Consider the following 17,910-nt stretch of genomic DNA (forward strand, 5'->3'; position numbering starts at 1 on the left):
AATGGGTGTAGCAGAGCAGATGACAGAGAAGAGGGGACATAGCACAAAGAAATTCCAGAGGGACCCTGAGCTGGGAGTGGGGCAGGGTCAAGGAAGCACAACTGCAGGCCATCTTGGGACAGCCTTGGGTGGCCTCGGGGACTTTGACTGCTTATGGTGTGTGCAGAAGACACAAGGTCATAGTCAAATGATGGCAGGACCTGCTTTGTCTGGATGGCCACGACAGGCTGTCCAACAGCTACATGTGGAAATGCCCAGAGAAAGCCATGACCACCCTTTTAGAAGCCCAGCTGGGGCAGTGGGCCCAGGGCCTGCCTGTGCTGGGTGTCTTGTAGACAGCGTGTGAACTCTGGGGTCAGCTCTACGCAGGAGCTTACCCAGGGCATGCACATGGCATCTTATGCAGGCTGGGAGACATGGCAGCTCTGGAAGGTGCAGGCATGTATGCAGACAGGTGACCTGCAGGTGATAGCCACACAGCACAGGACAGGTGCCTATCTTCTCTCATCTTTATTTCATTTCTTTCCCCCCTGGGACCCTATGGGACCTACCCCAGAGACTGCCAGCAGCCCTGGGCACGGGAGTGGGCCATACACTGGACACAGCCATATATCCTTATTGTGCTCATGAGGTTGGCAAATGCTAGTGGCCAAAAAGACCACTGAGGACGTGAGAGCAGCTGGGGCCACTGACCTGTGACCCCGGGGCTGGGGCAGGGAGGCCTTCCACAGTGATTTCATCTGAACAGTTCATGACGCTGGTTAACCTGATTTGGGGTTCCATTTAAAGGCTGCCGGGCCTGCCATGAGGCCCACAAGCAGATGCTCTGCTGCTCTGAGCCTTGGACTGGTTGAACCTCTGGTCACAAGCGGTAGAGCTGTTTGAGCAGGTCCTTCTTGTTGACCTTGCCCATCTGGTTCCGTGGGATCTCCTCCACCAGCAGAAGCTCGGAGGGCACAGCGTAGGGGGCCAGGACACCTCTGCAGGATAAGCACAGTCTGAGACAACATACAATTTCTGGGGCATGAAAAACTCAGGACCCCCGGGACCACAGCCCAGCTGGGTGCCTGGGCCATCCTAGGTTGGAAGTCATGTTATGTGTCCAAGGACCTTGGGAGTAAGCTGTCTGCAGGAAGTGGCTGATGTCTGGCTATCATTCATACCTTGTGACTAGACAGAGATGGGTTGGGTGGACACTAGCCTTTCTCCTGACACAGGGAGGAAACTGGTCTTTCTACCAGGTGTGAGGTTGCCTGGGGTTTCCACAAAGGCCCCCTCTCAGACCAGGGTGCCTTTTTCCTGGTCTACTGAGAATTCTTGTGATAAGTGATGTTGAAATGTGAAATGTTTTTCTGTATCTATAGAGATGACTGCGTGGCTTTTATTCTGTAAACATGGTAAATCATACTGATTGATTTGTAATCCTGGTGTAAATACCACTTGATTATGATGCATGATGTATGGGCTTTTCTATGAATTAATAGGACTTAATTTACCAACAGGACATAATTTTGTGTCTGCCTGTAAGGGACAATGGTTTGGCTCTGGTATGAGGGTATGGCTGATTCCATGAGGCGGGAAGCACCCTTCCCACTGTTTTATTAGGGATGTGATTGTGTTTGGTTGGGCCTTTTCCTTAATACTTGATACAATTTGTCACTGGAGCCTTCTAGGGGATCTGGCATTTGCTTTATGGTGAAGTTTTTAACTGAGAGTTCTACTTAATAGACAAAACTCTTTAGGCTCTCTAGCTTTTGGGTCAGCACTGCTGGCTTTTTTTTTTGGGGGGGGGTGGACTGGAAGTTGAACTCAGATCTTTGTGCTTAGAAAGTGGCACTCTAATACTTGAGCCATACCTCCAGTTCATTTGTTCTGGTTATTTTGTTTTCTTTCCCTTCCTCTCCCTTTCCTTCCTTCCTCCCTCCTTTCCCTCTCTTCCTTTCTTTTTTTGGGGGTGGTACTGGGGTTTGAACTCAGGGCCTGACACATGCTAAGCGAGGGCTCTACCACTTGAGCCATTCCACCACCCCTGTTCTGATCTCTCCAACTACTTGCCCAGGCTGACTTCCAACCGCTATTTTCCTTATCTCAGCTTCCCAAATTGCTAGAATTATAGACGTGAGCCACTGGCACCCAGCCCACACTGCTATCTTTAATGGGGAAGTGCTTGAGGCTGCAAAGGTCTGCAGGGACCCTGCAGGCTGCTGTGATGCTGTGCCTTCATGCCTGGCATTCACGCTTATCTTCTCTCTCCTCTTTCCTTGACTCCCTTTTCATCTGAAAATTCAGGGCCTTCATCTTGGGGAGAATTTAACTGTTTTGTGATAGGTTCTCTCCCCAGATGTATTCTCTTTTTGGAACTCTCTTTCATCAGCTGCAACTTTTGGATTAATCCTCTCACCGATCTTCTCCCTCCTTTCCTTCCATCCTGTCCCTGCTTTAGTGGCAAGCAGAGGGCAGAGCAGCATGGCCTGGGATGGCACAGCCAGCAAGGCTAAGGTCCTGGGGGAGAGGACATGGGTCACAGTAGAGGCGAGGGGGGCCTGGGTGCCACACAGAAGGGATGACAAATCACTGGAGCCTTGAGATTGCAGCAGTGGGCCAGCCCTCCCTTGTAGGTGTCCTGGGTACGAGGCACCAGGACCCACAGGTCCGGTGAACCTGCACTAAGGGGCAGGTGGGTCTGAGTGTTATGAGCGGGGACACTGCTCCAGGTCCCCTCAACCCGAGGGGATGGCCAGTGGCTGCTCACTGTGGAGACACAATCTGAAGGGCCAACAGTTCTAGCTCTAGTGGGGCTAGCTGCACTGGGGCTGTGGCTGCATCCTGGCCATCTTGCTCCTCATGGCTGCGAATGACTACCAGCGAGCCCCACACCCTCTGCCTGCAGCTCCTATCTCTGGTCTTCTCACCACCACGGACCCAGATGTCCCACACAGGCCCTGCTGGAGGCTGGCAGGAGCCTGATCTACACATGAGAGAGGCCCATGGGTAACATGCACAGCATGAGAGCCACAAGTTTGGTGACCATGGATGTAGCGTGGTCTTAAGAGCCTGAGGCCAATGTGTGACCTCCATCCCTGACTCTTCTGCAGCTCTCAGCACAGGATGCCTGTTTTCTTTTTTCTTTTTAACAAAGCAATTGTTTAATGAAAGCAGCAACTGGCCAAGCAGACTCTCTCAGCTTTGCTGAACTACAGAGCTCCAACTGTGATTTTGCAAATCCAGGGGAATCTTTAATCGCCCAGCTGTGCTGCCCCTGATGAAGCAAGGAATCCTACTGTTTGTGAAACCATGTTGGACGAGCCAAAAATATCTCTACGCTAAGGAAAGGAGGCGAGTGGAGTGGGAGCAGGCGGGTATGTGGAGATGGAATGGAGACAACACAGATTTAAGAGAACCTGGGGTATTAATATTGGCTGTCAGGGAAGCTAAAAATGGCTCTGCTCTGAAGGTTGGACTTGTGGTAACTGCAGGGACTGGGGAGGGCCTGTGATCCTGGGGAGACATCGGAAACCACCAGGGGCTGAGAAAGTCCCTGTGGAGGCTTTGAGGAAGGTGAAGGCAAACATGAAGGACACAGGGTGAGGAAGGATGGGGAAGTAGCTGCTGCTGCTGGATGGAAAGAAAGTCACCTGACTTGGACCTGAGAAGGAGCTATGGCCATGGGCCACAGCCCCTGGGGGGAAGAAAGGGGAGAAGGGACGCAGTGAGCACCATGTGGCCTATGGGAGAATGAGGCACCTTAGGGACCCGCCCTCAGGGGGGAAGCAGAAGGGGCTGCTGGGGCATCATGGGCTGTGCACTTTTACTGGAGGCTGCAGACCTGGCAGAGGAAGGACAGTTGCTCAGCCCAACACCTGCAGCAAGCTCTGTATTAGCTCGGCACTTTACTGGTGGTGTCTAGCCTAACCGTGTTTTGGAATTTATTCTGAATCTGAGACCAAATTTGTTTGCTCATGGCCCAGGAACACAAGCTTCTGCCACTAGAACATTGCCTCCCAATCAAGTCTGCAGGCCAGAGGTCCTTCCTGTTTCCTGGTGTACTCACAGGGGCAGAGGACAGTGCTGTCCAAAGCCACACTGCTGACCTTTGCAGGTTCCTATTCTCCACCTCTGACAGGGATAATGCTAAGACCCAGAATGGTCCACCTCCATCCCTCAGACCCCAGGATGGTCCACCCCTATTCCCTCAGACCTACCTGGCCCACTCCTTGAGATCCCTGTGGGACAGTGAGTGTCCTTCTTGAAGGGCCACCACAGCTGTGACCCGCTGGCCCCATGTCATATCTGGAACTCCAATCACAGCCACATCTGAGGACGGAAGAACAGGCAGGATTGGAGACATTTGAGAAAGCCCTGTTGAAAAGTGCAGGCCTCATAGGAAATGCTGGACGGTAGTCTCCTGGTCCTCCGGGTCCCACTCCTATCCCCACTCATGGGATTGAGGAGCTCCCCACAGCATCTCTTGTGCAGCTTGGCATCCAAGTTGGCTCTGTGCATGAGGGCACAGGGGTAAGATGTGTGTTCTGGCAGGGCCTGGAGGCCAAACAGGTGTGGTGGGCAGCACCTCAGGATTTCCATCCCAGCTGTATGCTGGTGGCCACTTCAGGAGAAACACATTTCACTAGATCCCTGCTGACAGGTAAAAAGGGTCTCTTGCCTCCGAATGTCTAAAGCTCAGCTGATGGGGACAGAGGCACTGGGTCCAGATGGGCAGCGGTCTACCAAATCTGAAAACCTTTGTCCGTCCACTCACCCATGATGCTGGGGTGGGCCAGCAGGTGCCGCTCAACTTCCAGGGCACTGACTTTATAGCCTCCGGTCTTGATGATGTCCACCGAAGTCCGGCCTCGGATCCAGTACTTGCCATCCTTGAATACGGCGGTGTCCCCTGAAAAAGAGGCCTCTGTGAAAGCCTACGGACATCTGGTCACCAGAGGATGAATCTTAGAACTCCTGGAAGTCACTATGAGAGTCCAGGGGTTCACTGGTATGGGGTCATGTTCACAGACATGGGGTCCCACTTCAGTTGCATTTGGCTCCTCTCTGCTCTCCATCCTTATACTGATGGCACCCTTCCCATCAGAGCCCACGACATGCCAGCAGCTGGCTGGATCCCTAGAGTCTGCAAATACCCTGAACTTGTAAGCCACAGTGTGTCACATTTCCATCACACCATCAATAACCACTAGCTATGGATGAAATGTGTGGCATTTCCAAAACGCAGAAGCAAGTATGGCCCTGACTCAGGATAAGCAGCTCCAGTAAGACATGTGGGGCCTGGATGCAATCCACACACAATTCCATGCAGACAGGGTTGCAGTTCGTGCCCTGCCAGGGCCAGGCACAGACATGATCCCTGCACAGCTCCATGAAGACAGGAGCTGTGGTACATGCCCTTGCATGGCTGCCCTGGTTACTGCAAGGTGCCCATCCTGCTGCCTCAGACCCATGAGGACATTCCCACTCAGTGCTGGGTGAAAACAAGTGAACCACATGCCTCTAACATCCCACTGTGAGTGGGGTTCTGGTGGGGATAGGGGTCTCTGCGGGCACCTTTCCCAAAGGGAAGGAGTCCCCAATAGTTTCCCCCACTCTGTGTCCTCCTGCATCTCTGCACCTGGCACCCACTGTCCCAAAACAGCCCTGAGCATTTCTCCCTAGGCAAAGCTACTGCCCTACCTCCACCTTACACATGGGAGCCTGGGCAGCTGAGCCCTTTACACTCAACAGAAACACTGGCGGCACTAGGAGAGGGGAGGCAGGTATGAGTGGGACAACCGGCCAGCACACGTGACTGCACTCCCAGCCCGAGAGTATCTCCCGTGCGGGGTCATATTCACAACTGTAACGGTGTGTAATCATGTGGATGGCCCCAGCCATCCTCCCACAGCAGTGCCGAGGCTTCACTGTCTGTTCACGTGCTCCCTACACTCCACGTGGGTTATTAGCTGGAATAAATCATAAATATTTCATTACACATTGTGCCATCCAACATGGGAAGGCACCATCCATCACTTTGCCGCTGCTTGGGACCTGCGGCAAGGAGCATGCTCTAGTCTATTAGACAAGATAGATGGGTGGTCGGGCTCCAGGCTTATTTATGGTGCAGCAGGAAGGCTGGGCCCCAGGAGGCAGTGCTGGGATGGGTAGGGTTCTCCAGAGCAGCAGGTCTTCACTGATGGGAGGCAGAAGAGCCAGGGCCAGTGGCGTCAGTCTGGTTGTGGGACAGCAAGGAAAGGTACAGATGTGGGCTGTGAGGCAGACAGCCTGTCCTGAATCTCAAGGGACCCTCACAGCCCCTCCCATTCTTGCTACATCCTTGGCTCCAGCTGTGTCCCCTTGGGACTGCAAAGATTTTCAGTCTTCCAATAGCCTCTCTTAAATGCACCAAATGACTTTGTGAGGCCTCCGCTGCCCTACGGGTATCAGCTGTGCACTGCCTGCAGTGAAGTGTCCTCTGGCATTGGGGTCCCTGAAGGAAGCTCTAACACTGCTTCTGGTGGGCCTCCACTCACCCTGAGAATCAGCATGGTGGATCCCTGCCCTGCCCTGGACTAGCCTCTCCCCATTCTGTCCTGCAGAAGATGCCTCACTGCCCACCCTGGGACCCTAGGCCTTCTTATGGCTATCTAAGTGTCACTACAGCCTGACCTGGGGGCTCGTGAGGTATAGACTCCTGCACACGTGGGTTCATTTCTCAGCGGCCATCCTACATCTGCACCACCATGGTCTATGAGAACAGGGATCTGGACAGCATTTGTCACTGTATACTCTGTGGACACTTCCCCACATTGCCAGGGCTCAAGAAATCAGCCTCTTCCTTGTGATGTCAGGACAAGAGATTTGGGGCCATCAGGGCACTGCTTCCTGGGGAGGAGACACTGTAGGGTTAGGGAGGCAAGGCCAGACAGCTACTTCTCTGTGTAAAATGATGTGGGAACAGCTATGAACAGAAGCCATGGGTGTGGTAGAAGAAACCATGTCTACAGAGCACTGTGAGTGCCCCTAGCACAGCAGTAGGTGTGCATGTGCCAGAACTGTCTGTGCAATGAAATTGCTAAGTGCACACTCAGGACTCGAGCTTTACCTCCCATGCACATTGACGGGAGCCCCTGTGAGCAGCGAGGACTGGCAGGACAATTCAGAATGGCAGGCACTAGTGTCCTCTCACTTCTGTGGCTTGCAGGTGGCAGCACTGGCAGTGTTACTGGGAGGAAGGAGTTAAGAATGAAGTCTCAGGGGCTGGGGTACAGATCAGTACTTGCCTGGCATGCACAATGCCCTGGGTTCCATCCCCAGTTCTGCCAAAAAAAAAAAAAGAAAAAAAAAAAAGAAAGCCTCAAAATCGCTCGAAGACTCTGAAATGCCAAACACTGAAGAAACAGGAAGCTTGTAACACAGAGGTCTGAGGGTTTTGTGTTCCACATACTGACAGCCCCAGGCTGAGGAGGAGGCTGAGCTGTGAGGAGGTACAGGCTGGATGGTACCCTGGCACTTATGCTGGGTAAACAAATTCCTGGTGCTACTGAGCCATGTCCATGATGCACGTGATGGGATGCCAGCCCTGCTGAGCCAGGGCAGAGGGTGGCGTGTCTCCTCCACCTCCTCCAGGCTGGTGGACACTGATTGCACTTTGTGGTTCACATACAGTGGTGTGCCATCTATGCACCTCTCTGACTTGGCTTTCTTTTCTGAGCATCTCTGTGATGTACTGTTCTAAGGTCTGTCCACAGAAGCCACTCCATGGAACCCATGGGGCCACGTTAAGGGCTTTCCCTGTACCCCAAGGCACAACTTCCCATGGCTGGCAAAACCTGGTACATCAGCCCGCTTTCAAGGCTGACCATGTTGATGAAGCCGTGCAAGCCATGGGGGATGTACCAACTCTTGACCAACTTCAGCCTTGGAGATTTGGCCTGAATCTCTGTGGCTGGTGTTCCCTGCTCCTGGTGACAAGCACCACAAGCATGTACTGAGTTCCTGCTGTGCCCTGGTCAGGTGTCAACATCCAACATCACTGGCCCAGGTTTGCAAAACTTGCCTGCTCCACATGGACACTCTGACACTTCCATTCTCAACAGCCACACTCACTACAGGGCTGATGTGGGGCAGGGAGCCTGGCCCTGGTCTCCCACAAGCTCCCCTACCATGTTCTGCTTGAACAGGACCCACACCTTCCAGAGTGTATCAGCTCTACTGCTCTAGGCACAACTCTGGAGAAGCTGCCTGGCCATGTTCTCTCCAGGCCACTCAGTATCCTTGGTCTCCAGAGGCTAAGTGGCCACTATCCCAGGGTAGTATAGTGAATGTCCCCACAAAAGTGAGGCTAAGGAACTCAGGGAGTTCCTCTTGCAGGAGGAGACAAGGCTCGTGTTACTTCCCTGCCGCATCCCAGCCAGAAGCTCAGGCTGTTGGCAGGGCTCCCTGGTCCTTCTCCGCTCAATGTCGCTGACGCCAGTGGTCCCCACCTAAGCACTATCCCAAGACAGACGCTGGATCCTCAGTGTCCAGCGGAAGGTGACCACTGCCTCAGCTCCTATCCTTGTTTCAAATACAGTGGGAACGTAGATTGGTGCTGCCCCCTGGGAAATGCAGAGGACAGGCAGAGGACAGAGTAAGGGTCCACATCCTTCTCAGGGCACCACATTTCTGTCAGGGGAGGTGGCTGACTGCCAGCTGGCTGTGTCTGGGATGGCCGTGGCAGCAGGAAGCTAGGCAGATCAATGCAGGGCTGGTGGCCCAGCTTGCTCTAGGCAGCTCCAGTAGCCTTCTGTGACACAGCTCGGTTCTGCAGCTGGCTACCCGAGGCCATCAGGAGGTAGTGATCCTGGCATAGCCTGGCCAGACCACACAGCTCTGCATCCTACACGGAACACTCCTCCAGCTGGTGACCTCGAGGGGGAAGGCTTCCTGCTGTCCCCAGAAGCTCCAAGTCCCTCACAGGTGCTGTAGCCCCTGCTTGGAGACCACTGGATGGATTCTGAGGCCACAGTCATCTTCCAGCTGCTCACAGATGCCATATTCCTTACCCAGTACATGCAGTGCCTTCTCAGGGGGCCCTCGTGCCACAGTGTAGAGAAGCCTCCATGCTGTTTTGTCCTCAGTCCTGAACCCCTCCTTAGAACTTCACTTAACTTGTGACTTCTAACTTCTCGGTACCCAGTTGCCTTGGCTCCTCCAGGGCTGCCCAGTTCCTGGTGCAAGAGATGCTTTTTGCCATGTCCTCGCCAAAGGAAAGAGCAGTTGTTTTCCTTATTCGGGGTTCAACCCTGTTGTCAAGGGCCAGGAGCACTGACCCAAGGTTTAAATGAAGTCTCAACAGACAGGCCAAGGGTTGGAGAGTGCGGAGGAGGCTACACATGGAAGCATGTCTGGGGCGCCAGGCTGTCAGTGGGGAGTGTAAGACAAGTCTTCATTTTGAAATGCACATCAAATAAGCTACATAACTTTTTTATAACAACGTATTTATCAAAATGCATTGATTCCAGATTCAGAGTCTCCTGCAGCGCATCTCTGCAGCCTGATGTGGGCATTGAGGGAGTTTTGTTCTGACAGATATAATGCAGCAAGCAATAAAGTCTGATTATATGGGTTGACATACTGCTTTCAAGTCCAGGGCTATTTTGTGTCTCTACCTAAACCATAATTGAAAATAAATCTCTCCAGTTTTCAGATTCCAATTTTCTGAATGTATGGGTAGGGTCAGTAGTAGATGGCCTTCTTTGAGGGGCTGACCTATGTGCTGCCCATCTGTGGTTAGGATGCACTCCTGGCTGGAGATGATCCTGACCCTGGGCGGTTGGTCTGGCAATGCCAGGCACCTGCAGGCCCCCTGGATTCATGAAGCTCTGGGAGACCCAGGACCATCTGCTCCAAGGCTGCTCTGCCACGTCTGCCCAGGGGAGGAGGCTGGAGCTGGGTAGGAAAAGCACTATAACACTGGCCCAGAATCTTGGGCTTCTTTCCATGGGACTTGTGAAGGACCATCTACCCAGTAACTGTCTTGTAGGCTCCAGAAAAATGGGGTGTGGTGGCAGAGAGAGTCAGCTGTCACTGCCTGTTACAGTAGGTCAAGGGATACCAGAAGGAATAGGAAATGAAAGCAAAACAGAGGCGTGATAACTGCAGGACCATCAGCCTCACCAAAGCCTCAGGGAGGCTCTTCCTTTGTAGACAAAATCAGTGGTAGCTTTTATTTTAGGCACAAAGCTTGAAATAGGGAGACTAGAAGAGGACATTAAGTTTGAAACTGGAGGCTGAAAGCAGATGACAAGTGGTCAAGAACTACACAGACCCAAAAGGTGCCATGCATGGTGTAGAGAGGTAGCTAAAAGTGGATTCACTCCAAGGTTCCAGGGGTCCCTGGCTGGGGAGGTGGGGACCTCAGGAGGAGGGACTGCAGGTCTCTGGGGCCCATTTAACACAGCCAGGAAGTGTCCATTAGCCCAGTATGAGAGGAGGCTTGTTCTTAGGTAACTGTGGGTGCAGGCAGACTATGGATGTAGGTAGAATATGGTTATGGGTGGATGAAGGGTGCAGATGGGCTGTGGGGTACTGATGGACCGTGGATGCAGATGACTTGTGGATATCAGAGGCTCCTGAGCCTGGACCCTGCATGCCAGCCAGGACTCCCTGGTCCTGAAGGAAGAGGGAGCCCAAGGGAGGGTCTGAGAGCAGATAAAAGCATTTGAATGGCAGCCCTGTGAGCAGTAGTGAAATTCAGCCCTGATAAGGGAGCCTCCAACAAGAAGATGGGACCAAGCAGAGGCCTACAAAGGTGTGGGTCATCCAGAAGTCCACAGAACACCCAGCATTGCTGAGACAAGGATAGGACGCCATCAGAGAATTAAAAATACAGTTCTGAGAGCCAAAAAGAGCTCTTAGCAAAATACAAACACAAACTATGGAAAGGAAAATGAAAACAAAACAACAGTATAGCAATTGGAAGGTAAGTAAGAGGTAACCTTGGGAAGACAGGGCAAAAAGGTCCAAAGCCCTGGCATCCAGGAAGGAGGACAAAAAGAGGAGAGTCAACAGACAAAGACAAGAACACCAGCATGTGCATGGTGTGGACTGGACACAGTCCCACAGTTTCCCTGGGTACCACTGGATGGAGATGCTGAGTACCCAGGCGACCACTGCTCAGACTTCAGCATTCCAGGGACAAAGAGAAGATTCCATATGACAAGGAGTCATGTGGCTGCAGGTACCAGCAGTCAGGAAGCCAGAGGGAACATGGAATGATTTCCTATACCCATCAAAGCAGGAGAGACATCACACTAGTACACTGCTCAAACATTACAGGGAAAGTGGTCTTGCTCTCTACAGTGACATGAGCCTAGGCTAGAAGGAAGGAGCAGAGGCTGAGTGAGGCACGCAGCCCAGAGGGTCAGACTGCCAAGTAGGAGGATGAGAAAACTCGAGACTTTCCAGACTGAGGGCCCTGTGATGTTCCACACCCTCAATTCCAAATGGTGAGGCCCTGTTCTGAATGTGCTGAGGCTGCACTTGCACTGAACAGGGATGAGGCACAGCACTGCAGGAGGGGGCCTCATCTTCTGGAGCAGAGGCCAGATGAGAACGGCAAAGCCTGAGTTCTCAGGTGGTGGTATCAGTCCATACTCTAGGACACAGAGATTAGCATTCAAGAAGCCACCAACAAGGCTGGGGGTACTGGTGGGGGCCACTGGTTCTTGTTCGCAAAACCACAAGCGTCCAGAGTCTCATGTGCTAAGGTGGAGCTAGTGGAGCTGGCTAGACCACTGGAGTTTTTAAACCAGGGATGGGCATAAAACTCTGACAGAAAAAAGAGTTTGAAAACCCCTAGCCCCGAGTCCTCCTGTGTTCTCTAGGAAACTCAGGTGCAGACAACAGGAGATTCCAACTCCAAGATGCCAGCCCTCCTGAGCTTTGTTAGCACGTGTCACCCTACAGTCTCACTGTCCTGGTGGGCGCACTGGTGTGGACCCACTTACCCTCGATACCCATCCACCATTTATTTACCACAGGGCATGAAGGTCTCAGAGCCAAGTCCAATCCTGTAGGCCCACAATAGCCCATGACCTCCACAGAAGGGTTTCACAGATCTGACACCTCTCTCCACAGTTCCTGTGGAGGATCACAGGACGAAGGTTGACAGGTCACGTTTGAAAGCCCATCTACTGCCACATGTTGAAGAACAACCTTGGCTATTCCAGTGGCCTAAGGTGGCCTGGTATAGGCCCACAGGGAACAGCAGTGGCCTTGACAGCTGGCCATCCTGTACAGGGCTTGGCATACAGGGATGAGGCATGGAAGCTACACATGGTAAACACACACCAGTGTCCCACCACACATTGTGCTGGGTGGGTCAATAGCTTTTATTTCTCAGAGCAAAGCCTCTGCTCTTTCCTAGAGCCAGCCTGTACCCTCCTCCCCTCCTGGTCCCTGGTGATTTCTTGGGATCTGGGGATTGAGCTCCACTGTCAGTGTCCTCCCCTGACTGTTACTATTATTTTGATGGTACTAGGGTTTCAACTTGGGGCTTCACTCTTGCTAGACAGGCATTCCACCACTTGTACCGTGCCTCTGGCACTTTTTTGCTCTGGTTATTTTAGAGATAGGGTTTCACTTTTTGCCCAGTCCAGCTGGGACTGTGATCTTCTTATTTTATACTACCTGCCATCACTGGCGTGACAGGTATGCTCCAGCTATTGGTTGAGAAGGGGGTCTTGCTAATTTTTTGCCCGGGATGGCCTCAAACCATTGTCCCCCTGATCTCAGCTTCCCAAGCAGCAGGGATTACAGGCATGAGCAACTGGCACCTGGCTATGGTTTGTTATTATTGACAATACATATTAATAGTACATATTATTGACAATACATATTAATAGTACATATTAAATACATATTAATAGTACATATTAAATACATATTAATAGTACATATTAAAAGTACATGGTTTCTAAGGCACCAGGCACTCCACCCTAGGGACATTGGCCATTTACCCTTCTCCTGAGTCCTGGCTGCTGTGGAACCAGCCCCAGAAGAAGCTTCTGTTATTCTTGTTGCCTGTGGGGGAGAGGCTTCACCAAAGACTCCAGGACATTCTGTTTGTTGCCTGCCTGGATCCTAGGCCTCCCAGGATCACCTGAGCAATGGAAGACCTGAATGTGCTGTGAACAGGTTTGGGTGGGAGTCAGAAAGTCTGAAGAGTCACTGTGGCTGTTAGGTGAACTGCTCAGTGAGACTAAAACTCCTTCAGGGGATCCCTTATGAGGCATTCCCTTGCAGGTTTTCAGGGCAGAAGTGGTTTGCAGGCAGGGTGGAAGAGGTGAGCAACTTCAACTCTCACTAAGACACAGAGGTGCTGCAGGAAGGAGCTAGTGGACATGACCTTCCCAGTGCCTGTGACAGTGGCTCTCTAACTTGTGCCAGAATCTGTGTGGCAGGCAGGGCTGGCCAGGGAAAGGGTTAAGTTTAATTTATCCTGATTTCTACTTAATATCATGCTCTCCCCGTAGGAGCGGCAGCTGTGAGCTGATTGCGCGCTCTCATTATGCAGTCTGTATCACTAATGGCCTGTGACGAAGGCTTGCCGGCTTCCAGACCTCACCCCCGAGAGCCAATTAAGCACGCACTCCCTTCCTGTTTGCAGCAGATTACAATGAAACTAAACTGAATCTCAAAATCATTGTCTCCTGAAGACATCTCTCTGCAATAATTAATGCATGCGACTCCAGTTCTGCAGAGGGGCCCATCAGGAGAGCCCACTGCCCATGTGGTGCCCATGCCACCCGGGGAATCTGTGAGCCCTGGCATCGACAAAACCCTAAGGGCTCAGTTCCTGTGCTTTTAAAGGGGAAAATGGCAGCTTTCTATCCAAACTAAGAAACCATAAAGCAAGTCAAGTTTCCAGTGCAGACTACTTAAAGTGTTGGAGGGAACCAACTAAAAGAAAGATTTGCTCAAAAGTAGTATTTTTCTTTTCTCCTTCTTCTTCTTCTTTTTTTTTTTTTTTTACTGAGGTTTTCAACTCAAGGCCTCCCACTTGCTAACTTGCTAGGCAGGAGCTCTGCCACTTGAACCACTCTGCCAGCCCAGCAGTGTTTCTCAACTCTTGCACTCTGAGGGACATTATCACCACTGGAGCTAGCATCACATGGGATATTTAAGGAGGGTTCATATGCTAGCCACACCACACCCTTCACAGGCTGAGGGGACACAAGCATGTCACCTGGGCAACTTGGGTCCTCAGCCCCAACCCTGTGACAACCCAGCATTGTACCTGCAGGATGTGCTGGGGCACTGCCTCTACTCTGGGGCTCTGCAAACCTTCAAGGCCCCACATGCCTGCCGTGTGGCCCCCTCTGCCTGGCACAGACTGACCACCTTTGCTCACCTGTTCTGTTTCTTTGTGGGTAGGTGGGGGTGGCTTCTACCCACAGAGCCTGGGTACTCTTGACTTTAGGAATAGAAGAGGAGGAGGGCAAGTGAGGGGCTTTGGGGCCACAGGAGGATGGGTGGTAAGCCAGGACTAGCCATCTGGCCCCCACTGCCTCAAGGTGGGGGAGGCAGAATGGAGCTGCCTAGTATCCCAAACTCCTCATAGGGAGGACCTTCTGTCCACCTCTTCATCTCCAAGTCTTCTCTCGGCAGGCACACAAACTCTGGATAGTCAGGTCCCCAGGACACTGAGGGTATAGGCCTTCACTTGGCAACTTTAGCCTTCTGGTGGGCTGGATAGATGACCCCACACCTACAGATCACACTGGTCTAAGCTGGCTGGGACTAGATGTTTCCAGGGCTTCTTGGAGCCATAGGCTGAGGGCCATATTTGGTGAGGCCACAGGCTGCCCCCTTCCTTATCTCTCCTCTCTACCCCCAGATGCACCACAATGTGGGCAGAAGAGGTCCTGGCCCTGAGGTGCAGCAGGACCACCAAGAAGAAGTGTGTGGCACTAGCAGAACTGCAGCAGAGTGACCAGTGTCCTTCTGGCCAGAAGGACAACAAAAGAGCTGTCTTGTGTTGGGGGCCCCAGGCTCCTCCTGAGGATGGTGGGCCAATGGGTTCTCCTAGTAGTCAGTGGGAGGCTGGGGCACTCAGTGGGTGTCAAAATAGTAACCTCCAACTCACTTCTGCCTTCAGTGGAAGATTCTGGAATCCCCAGGCTCAGAGGCACAAACACAAGATTAGACCCAGAATGGCAGCCAGCCCTGCATGCCCAACTGCCCCTGCAGAGCTGGGTCTTACCTGTTTTAAACCAGCCATCTGAGGTGAAGGCATTCCTAGTTTCTTCTGGTTTATCCCAATATTCTCGAAACACAGAGGGCCCCCTGACCAGCAGTTCGCCTTCCTTTTCTTCAAACCCTGGGGTCACCTGCAGAAGATGGAGGGACATGCAGGTCAGCAGGGCATGTGCCTTCTAGCACTGGGGTCTTCACTGCCCCATGATGCTCTCACACACCGCTTTCCACCAATCTCGTGGATCAAATGCTTTGAGATCAGACACTGGTGGAAGTGTTTGAATAGAGGAACTCAATCATACCAGAGCCAAGTGCTCCTCCTCCGTCCTTTGGCCCAGCCCCAGGCTACATCATCTCATTAGTCCCCAGACAGCCATGGAAAGAAGGTGCCTTATCCTCATGCTCCAGCCTGAAGATAGTACTGGCCCAGCACCCAGAGCAAGCACATGAGGTGGAGGTGAGCACTTGTCCACCTCCAGGTGCCCAGTCCCCACTTCAGTGTGCCTCTCATGCAAACCGTAATAGTGGCCCAGGGCTCTCGGGGCAGCTGGGAGGGGGCAGCACCCATTAGGCCTTCTGGTTTTTCTTAGCGACCCACCAAAACGGACTCCTGGTGTGGTCACTCTGGCACTCCTAGATGCTTTATCTCTTTGTCACATGGCCCTCTTCCTGTTTGTGGCGAGGCTTTGTGAATGAGCCTGCTGCATTCTCGCACGTGGGTCACATGAGGTCTGCACAGAGCTACATGCAGGATGAACCGTGGGAAATGTGTGGGTGACCATGTCACTGGCCTTATGTACTTGCTGTTATACTTCCAGTCACATCTTAGAGCATACTCCTTCTACTTCTTTACAAACAAAGCTGTCAGGCAGCTTCAGGCAGCAACAAGAGGACAGCATTGTCACAGGAGGTGAAAGCTGTATTTGTGTGACTGCCCGGTGACCCTGACAACCACAGTAATATGCGTCTTTCTTTCTTTTCAGTCCTAGGGTTTGAACTTAGAGCAACTGCCTAGCAAACACTGCAGCCCTTTTTTGCTTTAGTTGTTTTTCAGATACGGCCTTGTGTTTTTGCCTATGCTGGCTTCAGGCAGTGATCCTTCTACCCATGCTTCCCATGTAGCTGGGATGACAGGTGTGCACCACCATGCCCAGTTTTTAGGTTGAGATGGGGATCTCGCTAACTTTTTGCCCAGGCTGGCCTTGAACTGTGAACCTCCTGATTTCTGCCTCCTGAGTAGCAGGGATTATAGGCATGAGCCACCACGCCTGTCTTGGCTTTTTACAAAAAAGTTTAAAAGGTAAAAAAATAAAATAGAAAAACATTTATAAAATAAGAATATAAAGAAAAAACATTTTTACAACTGTATAATACGTTTATGTCTGAAGTTAAGTGTTATTACAAATCACAAAAGTTAAAAATTTAAAAAAGTTTATAGAGTAAAAAGTTAGAGTGAACTAAGGTTATTATTGAAATTAAAAATTTTTTTTGTAGAGCTGGGGTTTGAACTCAAGGCTTCGTGCTAAACAAGTGCTTCACTGCTTCAACAATGCCTCTAGCAAGGAGTTTTTAGTGTACATGTAATGCGCCCAAGCACCCAGTGTTTATGAAGTCTACATGGTGCCCGTCCTGTCTTGACCCTCACTCTCACTGCCTTATCCATGCAGTTTCCAGTTCTGTGAGCTTCTCTCACCGCAAGCGTGGAAGCATACAGTGCTCCCTTTAGAGTCTTTTATCCTGCATTTTTCTGTACCTTTTCTAAGTCTAGATGTGATATGTTAGCTAGAACACAAATACTTGTCCTTGTGTTACAGTTGCCTGCAGTACTCAGTGCAGGAGCATGCCGTATAGGGTTGCAGTCTGGGAACAAAACACTACCACGCATCCTAGGCACCTCAGGCTCTACCATCCAGGCTTGTCTAAGTATACTCTGTGGTGTCTGAACAACAAAACTGCCAACTGACACACTTCTCAGAACATGTTCTTGTTGTTAAGTGACATTCACTGGTCAATGACAATGGTGCACAGTGACCACGTGGGGCTTGTCATGGGAATGTAAGGCTGGTTCTGTATTAAAAGGGAATCAATGCAATTCCCTTACTGAAAGCCTAATCAAGAAAAGCCCACTGACTTTTTTCTTAAATGCAGAAAAGGCATTTAAATATATTTAATATCCACTCATGATGAATGCACTCAGCATATCACAAATGAAATGGAATATACTAAAAGCCTATAGCTAACATCGTACTTGATGAAAAACCGAGTACCTTCCCCCTAAGGTTGGAAACAACACAAGGATGTCCACTTTCATGGCTCCTATGCAATGTGGTAATGGAAGTCCTAGTCAGAGCAACAGGCAAGAAAAATAAATATAAGGCGTATAGATTGGGAAGGAAGAAACAAGATGGTCCCTATTGTAGAAAAATAATTACATATTTAGAAATTCCCACAGAAGCTACCAAAAACCAAAAAACACCTCCTAAAATGAAGTGAACTTAGCTAGGTTACTACAGGATATAAGACCCACACATAAAAAAATCAATCATGCCAGGTGCTGGTGGCTCACACCTGTAATCCTGAGGCAGAGATCAGGAGGATCGAGGTTTGAAGCCAGCCTGGGCAAATAGTTTGCAAGACCCTATCTCGAATAAAACCCATTACAAAAAAGGGCTGGTGAAG

The 17,910-nt window shown here is 51.3% G+C and overlaps 1 protein-coding gene across 5 annotated transcripts in view; it reads right to left on the minus strand.

Moving 5' to 3' along the window:
- Nucleotides 1-494: 494 nt before the first annotated feature.
- Nucleotides 495-17,910, minus strand: part of Acsf3 (acyl-CoA synthetase family member 3) — a 54,564-nt gene continuing 37,148 nt past the window's right edge. For all 5 annotated transcript variants that reach the window (XM_074055471.1, XM_074055473.1, XM_020173564.2 and 2 more), the window contains exons 7-10: nt 15,239-15,365; nt 4,760-4,894; nt 4,203-4,314; nt 495-980 (exon numbers count right to left, since the gene is read on the minus strand). In XM_074055471.1, coding sequence (XP_073911572.1) covers nt 863-980; nt 4,203-4,314; nt 4,760-4,894; nt 15,239-15,365 — 492 coding nt within the window. In that variant the 3' untranslated portion in view covers nt 495-862. The remainder of the gene's footprint in view (nt 981-4,202; nt 4,315-4,759; nt 4,895-15,238; nt 15,366-17,910) is intronic.

The sequence above is a fragment of the Castor canadensis genome, chromosome 15, assembly GCF_047511655.1.
Source record: "Castor canadensis chromosome 15, mCasCan1.hap1v2, whole genome shotgun sequence".
NCBI lineage: Eukaryota > Metazoa > Chordata > Mammalia > Rodentia > Castoridae > Castor > Castor canadensis.